The 7,793-nt window shown below is 40.6% G+C and overlaps 1 protein-coding gene across 5 annotated transcripts in view; it reads left to right on the top strand.

The window, feature by feature from the left end:
* Nucleotides 1-7,793, top strand: part of PKP4 (plakophilin 4) — a 187,145-nt gene that overhangs the window by 148,053 nt on the left and 31,299 nt on the right. For 4 of the 5 annotated variants that reach the window (XM_014518399.2, XM_014518401.2, XM_014518400.2 and 1 more), the window contains exons 11-13: nt 5,610-5,793; nt 7,087-7,204; nt 7,695-7,793. The exon at nt 7,695-7,793 is cut by the window's right edge and continues 114 nt beyond it. In XM_014518399.2, the coding sequence (XP_014373885.1) occupies nt 5,610-5,793; nt 7,087-7,204; nt 7,695-7,793 (401 nt within the window). The remainder of the gene's footprint in view (nt 1-5,609; nt 5,794-7,086; nt 7,205-7,694) is intronic. The other variant, XM_025199920.1, reaches the window with a different exon arrangement.

Below are 7,793 nucleotides of genomic sequence, written 5' to 3'. Positions count from 1 at the left end.
GGGCGTCGGGGGAGCTGGCAAGGGGAGCAGGGGGTGGGGGAGTGGACAGGGCCGGCGGAGGTCCCCCTCCACAGTCCCTTCCCCCCTCCTCCAGGCCCCCAAACCCTTACCGGCACCGGAGCCCTGGTGCTGAAACACATGGCCTGGCTGGCCGTGTGTTTCAGCACCAGGGCTAGGGGCCAACCATAGAGACATTCTGGCAGCCAGAGTGTCTCTATGGAGGACCCAGCCTCCGATTGCCTCAGGGCATGGTTACCGTGCCCTGACCCGCTTTTTTATACTTCGCTTTTTTTTAGACCCCTGGACATTTTTTTTGTTCCTGCACATACCTGTTTCCCCGCCTCAAAGGGGTTCTGGTCTTTCTGTTGTGAAAACGTTGTAAGCAATCTGAAGTTATTTCTGGGGGTGGTAGGTGTGTCTGTGCCCTGTAAGAAATTAAAACATGCACTTAATCTCATCTGTAATGCTGCTGTTATGGAAAGTTAAAACCCTTTGTGTTCTCTTAGTTTTGCTTTCCCTCAGAGTGGATCTCTCTCCTGTTCACTGCTTCCTTAACAACATTTTTCATGACCTATCAAGTATTAATTGCCCTTTAAGTGAAGGTGCAAAAGTTTTGGTTTATTTATTGTTTAATGAGGTGGAGAGGGGGCAGATACTAATTTCATCAGCTGGACCTAGAAGTTTTTCACTGTAAGAAGATAAACAGAATTGGCCAATGTCTTCCTTATTTTGTTATGCATGATTTTTTTCATATAGTATGAGTACAATGCTGCTGTTAATCATACCAACAAATTGCTTCATTCAGTAAAATATCATTTCAGCTGCATATAATTTTCATATGGAGAGAATGGAGCAAGTCACTTATTCCTTTCATAGTCATCTTGATGCAAGAAAAGTTGTTTTGTATTGTATTGTAAGTTGTATCCAGTATGCTTTGATTCTTCAATTTCTTGATGAAATGTGGGCAGCTTTTGGAGCACTCTTCCTAACGATAATAAGCTTTTCCTACCAACCTTATGTACATAGTCTAACCAAAAAAGACCTTTTAATTTGTTCCAGTTCATGCTGAATTTTTCTATTAAGTAGCAAATACTGAAGCAACAGAAGTTCACTACGTTTTTTCAGATTATGTGACGATGACAAAAATCATTACATCTTAGAAAGATCTTGAATTCTTTTCTAAAACAAATATGTGTATGATTTGAATTTTAATAGAGGTCAGTTTGGTACAGTTTTAAACTTAATTAAAAATCAGTCAGCCAGGCTGAGGTGTGTTGAGGAAAACATACCCCAAATTTTGGCAGCCATTCTCTCTCCACAGATTGCAAATTTAAAACCTTTTTTAACTGATTAATTGTAAATTATTATTTAAATTGTGCAAGCACCTACTCTGGACTCATTCAAAAAGCATTTGGATGCTTATCTTGCTGGGATCATTTGACCCCAGCAGACTTCCTGCCTATGGCAGGGGGCTGGACTCAATGATCTCACAAGGTCCCTTCCAGCCCCTAATGTCTATGAAATCTATTGAATTAGAGTTCATGAGAAGGAAATGGTATTTAGGGGTATTTAAATTTATGCCAAAGAGCAGTGATGGCTTTTGTACTGTTGAAGCCTGTACTGGCATATAAGTAAAAGCAGAGGAGCACCTAACTTCCATACATTTTTGCCGATGTTTTCAAAGACAAGCACAATGTAAGTGTTATTTAGCAGTCTCATAGAGTGGTGGGGGAAAAAGGAGTTGTAGTGTTCCATACTCCACCTATTTGAAGCACCAGAGTGACATTACACACAGCAGATTGTAGAGATGAATTAAAAGGTCATCATATATGCTTTGTGGGGCTTCATGAGTGATCCTGACTTTTCCATATGTGATCCTTGCCTCTGCTTGGCAGTTAGTATTCTAAGCAGTATCTGTTTATGATCCAAAAAGATTCATTCTAGCAGAGTCTGCAGATCTTCAGAATATGATAATCTATTTTCTTCCTTATGTTTTTTGATCAACAGTGAAATTATCAATGGTTACATTTAAGTTCCTATCACTGAGTTGCTAAGTTAACATCTTTTTAACTTTTTAGGGGAAAGTGGGGACAGTTTACACCTCACAGAACTATTTTGACATTGTATGTAAGGTAGATAACGCTACATCGATTCTACTTAGTTCATATTTTAAAAGAATTTTTTTTCAACCCTAATGGCTCGAGGCAAGAAAGCTCAAGGTTCTGGACCATAGATGACATAGGGCTAAGTACAGACAGTCAAAAAGCCTGAAGCCGAATCAATTCACTTTTTGCAGGTTAGTCTAAGCTGCATAGACTGAACCAATAAGCAAGCAAACAGACATTCACTTTTGGTTCTGGAAATGTAGCCACATGCCTGCAGTGGTCCAGGCCAGAAGCGAGGAGGTGCTAAAGCACACCTCCCTGCTTGGCTGGAGCAGACAGCTTGGGCTCAGGTTAGCTCACCCACCCTGCAAGGGGGGGTTGTGGGGGAGGTGCAGAGCATCCAGGATGCTGGGGGACTGTGAGTTAACTTGAATCTGGAGGGGATCTGAAACCAAAGTTCAGTAAAATGATTTAACTTCCAGGTTTATCTTAAACTGGCTTGGGCTATTTTGAAAGTGGTTTATGTGCACTGAACTTCTGTTTTGTTACAGATTTGAAGCAGTTTCTGATCACTTATACTGGTTTATGTGTAATTTCTGTCTCTAGCCCAGGGATACACAGTAAGCTGCTCACGCAGAACCCTAATACACAGTTATCTACACAGTTGGCCAGCACAAAGTTTCTTCTGCTTTTTTTCTTCTCAGAGAACTATGGTTTGGTGTTTGCCATGTTGAGTGCAGTGTTGGCAAAATCTATTCTACTGAGACGAGAGGTTCATTTAGGGTATTGGTTCTTAGATGTGTAGAAAGTAGTTTAGCCCAGGGATGTCAAATTCATCTGGCTCACAGTGCCAGTGCACAGGGCCAGTTTGTCAGGGTGTTGCGTGCAGCCTCCTTCCCAGACCGCCCCTGGCTCTGGTGCTGTGGGCACTGCATGCAGTCAGCCGCCCTGTGCTATGTGCGGTGCCAGGTCAAGCCCACAGGCTGCCTGCAAATCGAGACCAGTGGCTAGCGCATGCTGTACACAGCACAGGGAGGCTGGACAGGCCACACATGCTGCATGAGGCACAAGGGGCTGGCACAGGGCATTCTGTGCATGTGGTACCCCACTGGATTGGCTCCAGAGCCAGCACACACAGCTGTCCAGCAGAGTGTGACAGAATCATAGAAAATTAGGGCTGGAAGGGACCTCAGGAGGTCATCTAGTCCAACCCCCTGCCCAAAGCAGGACCATCCCTAACTAGATCACCCCAGCCAAAGCTTTGTCTAGCTAGGTCTTGAAAACCTCCATGAATGGAGAATCCACCACCTCCCTAGGTAACCTGTTCCAGTGTTTTACTGCCCTCCTAGTGAGAAAGTTCTTTCTAATATGTAACCTAAACTTCTCTTGCTTCACCTTGAGACTGTTATTCCTTGTTCTGTCATCTTCCGTGCAGTATGCAGGGCTGGGGCTGGCAAGACACCCACAGGCTGAATCCCATAGTACCATATGTCAGTTCCGGCCCATGGGCTGTATGTTTGACAACCCTAATTAAGCCTTATGGGACACAAGAATCCAGTCCAAGATGCATACCTCCAGAAAGATGTGTTTTGTCAACTGCATTGAGACTCTGGGTACTTGTCCCTACGGAACCAGATGTGGATCTTCCTCCTGTCTTCTGGAATGTTATAATGGAGTTCTCTTCTCTGTGAGAGAGGAGTCTTTTGCACCCTATTAGATCACTAAAGAAAATTTCTCCAAAGCTTTTTTTTTCTGTTGAGAAAATAAGAAGTGTATTGCAGTAACTGAGGTACATACTTTCCCTGCATCTCACCTAAGATTAGGTGTGTTCTTTTTATCATTTCATGCTTTGTTTTGTCAGGCAGTTGAGTGGTAGGCTGCTGACACCTCTGCTTTGATTGATCAGCCAGGCTGGGGAATGTCAAGGAAAATATACCCCACAATATGAAAGCCATTTTGTTTACACAGTCTGTAAAATAAAAGTTTTCAAGGGCAACTTTTCAGATTACCTGTTGATCATATGTACTTTGGAGTGTAAAGGTAGGATGATGCACCATATTGCCTTTGCTTGTGTATAGGTAAATTATTTTTCCCATGCTTTACGTGTGGATATTTAGCCACAGGTGGATTTGATTTAAATCAAATTGATTTAAATCACAATTTAAGTCACTGGTCAGGAAGCCTTGATTTAATAATTGTTTTCTACAAAAAGTGCATTCTTGTTGTTTGATATAACCTTCATGAAAATTTTCCCAAACTGAGTCTCTTTTACAGTCTCTATACTCAGAAACGTATCCCTTAAGACTTCTGGAATATTCTACTCAAAATGTTTCTCTTCTGTTTCTACTGCCCCTCCCTTCTTGCATTGATCTCCAGACTCTTCTTCCTTGCCCAGATCTATTCCACCCCAACCATTGGCGCCATGTAGTGGGTGCATGCAGGTGCACATGTACCCACTGAGCTCGGCGGTGCACCCCCTGCAAAAAGCGCCGTTGACACCGCCAGTGGTGCCTGCAGACGGTTGCCGCTTGCCACCCCACCTGCACCCGCACCACTGCCATCACCAGCGACATCCGTGGGCAGTCCCTGATCACTGCTGGCAACCACCAACACTGCTGGCAGCGTCTGCGGGTGGTCACCAACCATTGGTCAGCATGCGCCACACACTCCCCCCCTGCTGCTGACAGCACTGTGGCCGCCTGCGGGAGCTCACCGCTCGCCGCCACCTGCAAGAGCTCGCCATGCCCCCCCCCAGCCTCCGGGAGTATGCGATATTCATGACCCCAACAATCTTCTATTCATTTAACTTTTTGAAACTTTGCACTTGTAGAGAGCAGCAAGGGCTTGACTCTGTGTACACAAACTTGCAGAGACACAATAGGGCTGGTGGGTAGGTTATCAGGTCTGTTATCTTTCATTTCCATATACTGCTATTAACAAAGTTGTTATCTCTGGAGACACAAATCCATAGTTTGAGAACTGAAACTAAGCATCACAGAGATGCTTAATGGGATCTTCTAGACTGAGTACTGAGTCCCATTGGGTGGAGTGTATTTTTTTTAATCTTTGCTAATCTGTAGAGGAGCCTCTGGGAACCCCATAAGATTGGGCACCTAACATAGTCTGTGGCCTGTTGTGACCTATTTATAAAACGTTTCTAAAAAAGATTACAGAAATATATTGTCTCAAATAGTATATAATTAGATGTTGTAATCCCTATTCCACAATGATATCTTTGAGCTCTGACATATCTTAAATTAAAACTATCTTTATATAGGTTTTTGCTTTTCAAGCATCTTAAGGAAAAAAAAAAAATGTGATTAAATTTTGAAAATCTAATTTAAATAAAAATGCAATTTAAATTTTAAAATCCAATTTTTTGTAATTGTTAATTGTTATCCACCTGTTTAACAGTGAATGCTATTTTATATTTGGTATAATAAATGCTGCCAAGTCTCTTGTGATCTTTCAACATTAAATACTGCAATGGGATTTTCTTTTCAGGAGTTCTTTGGAACTTGTCCTCATGTGATGCAGTAAAAATGACAATCATTAGAGATGCTCTGTCTACGCTAACAAACACTGTGATAGTTCCACATTCTGGATGGAATAATTCTGCCTTTGATGATGATCATAAAATTAAATTCCAGACTTCTCTAGTTCTACGCAATACCACAGGATGCCTGAGGTAAGTCACTGCGTACTACAAGATCCATATTAACATAATAACCAAACTGTACAACAGTGAATCCAGATTCTTTTTAAAATGCAATTTCTTAAACCATGTAGTTGTTATATTCTTTGTAGTCTGCTTAGTTCTGTCATTCAGGCCAGCACTGCTTCATACTCATCCTTGTTCAGAAAACAGCATAAATACAGACTTAGACCCTAGGAGAGACCATTTAATGAATGCTGTTTCAGCTCTTTTCCTGAGCATTACATTTTTGTTGTTTTTGTTCTCAAATCATACAGTGACCTTTTCCTTATTAACGGTAATTAATATTACCAAAGTCATAATATTAAAAGAATTTTCCATAAGCATTTGAAACAATTTGAATGAAGTCTCCTCTACAGAAGTAATGTGATATTATTCACAACACTGGTGAGGTTATATAACATATAAAAAGGATTTTAATTTTTCTGCAAAATCCACTTAAATCTTAGAAACAACTACAAATAATCAGAGGCATATATACTTTTAATGAAAAATATAAGAAAGCTTAGTGACTGTGAATATTTAAATGTAGTTAACAATAAGCAGTGCATGACATTTAGTTAATGGCAAGTTAAAATTGCATTTCTAAATAATTCTTATAAGATATTATTGCTACAGGTAAGAGGTAAGATTACTATCAATGAAAAATTAGACGAAGCACTTATTTTCTGGGGGTCTTTACTTCCTGTCCACTTCACAGCAGTACTTTTTGTATAGCCAATTTTACTTCTTCCGTTACGTGGGTGTTTCACACATCGCCAAGACAGAAGAACACTTGTAAAATAGGGAAATTTTAAAAAAAGGAAAAAAAATCAATTACATGAGAACTCAAGGGCCTGAAATAGTGAATCCATTTGTGTCTTTTTCCTTTTTTAAAGTGATTTCACATTGACTGTGTTTCTTTAAACTACAGTGTTGTGATACAGAGCTCTGCAGTCCTCAGAGTGAAACTGAGGGATTTCCTTGCACTTGGTAATGGTCATCCCATACCCTGGAACATTGCCATTGCTAGACTATTCCTGCCAAAAGTGCTTTTTTTCCCCCTGACTCAGATTTTTATGAACTACATATAGTCTATTTGTTTGCAGTGCACTATATTGACCTAAGTGGCATATTTGTAATTTCCCAACGTAAATGATCAGCTAACTCTAGAAAAGGCCTTCCTTTTGCAAATTATTTGATTAATTAAAACACTGTATTTATGAATATATGCCTGTGAATACTGTACAGTCTTGATTTACATTCTTGCTATATTTTAACACTCAGGAACCTAAGCTCTGCAGGAGAAGAAGCACGGAAACAGATGAGGTCTTGTGAAGGACTGGTTGATTCATTGCTGTATGTGATTCACACGTGTGTGAACACATCAGACTATGACAGCAAGGTGTGGCCATATTTTAACTAAATAATTCTTTGGTACTAAACCAGTTGTCTGATGTGATTCTGTTCTGCTGTGTACAGTAGAATTTAACCACTTGTGGTCTACTTACTTTTGCTGACCTTTTCTTTTCCAGCTACATTTATTTATGCACAATCAAATCCAACTGTGGAACACACTTATTCTGTGTGTTTGATTTGACAATGTTGAAGTACTTCCTCTTTGGTAAATAATAATAATATTCAGAGCTTAGCATGCCTTTCACCTTCAAAATACTTTTAAAAAATCCTGAACTTATCACTGTAAAGTGGGTGACTCTTATCACATTTTTGGGAAAGAAGTTTACAGGATTGTAATTTGTCCAAGGACCAGGAAGGAGTGGTTAGGCTCAAATTTAGAATTTGGGGTTCCTCATCCCAGATTCTGTGGTCTGAAAGCTTGATACATTTTATATGAAAGTGTTAATTACAGGTTATCTTCACACTTTGGGTTCTAGACAGTGGAGAACTGTGTGTGCACACTGAGAAACCTGTCCTATCGTCTAGAATTGGAGGTACCTCAGGCACGCCTACTGGGTATTAATGAACTGGATGAC

The sequence above is a fragment of the Alligator sinensis genome, unplaced genomic scaffold (assembly GCF_000455745.1).
Source record: "Alligator sinensis unplaced genomic scaffold, ASM45574v1 scaffold389_1, whole genome shotgun sequence".
NCBI classification, from domain to species: domain Eukaryota; kingdom Metazoa; phylum Chordata; order Crocodylia; family Alligatoridae; genus Alligator; species Alligator sinensis.
This window is presented reverse-complemented; position numbering and strand designations above follow the sequence as displayed.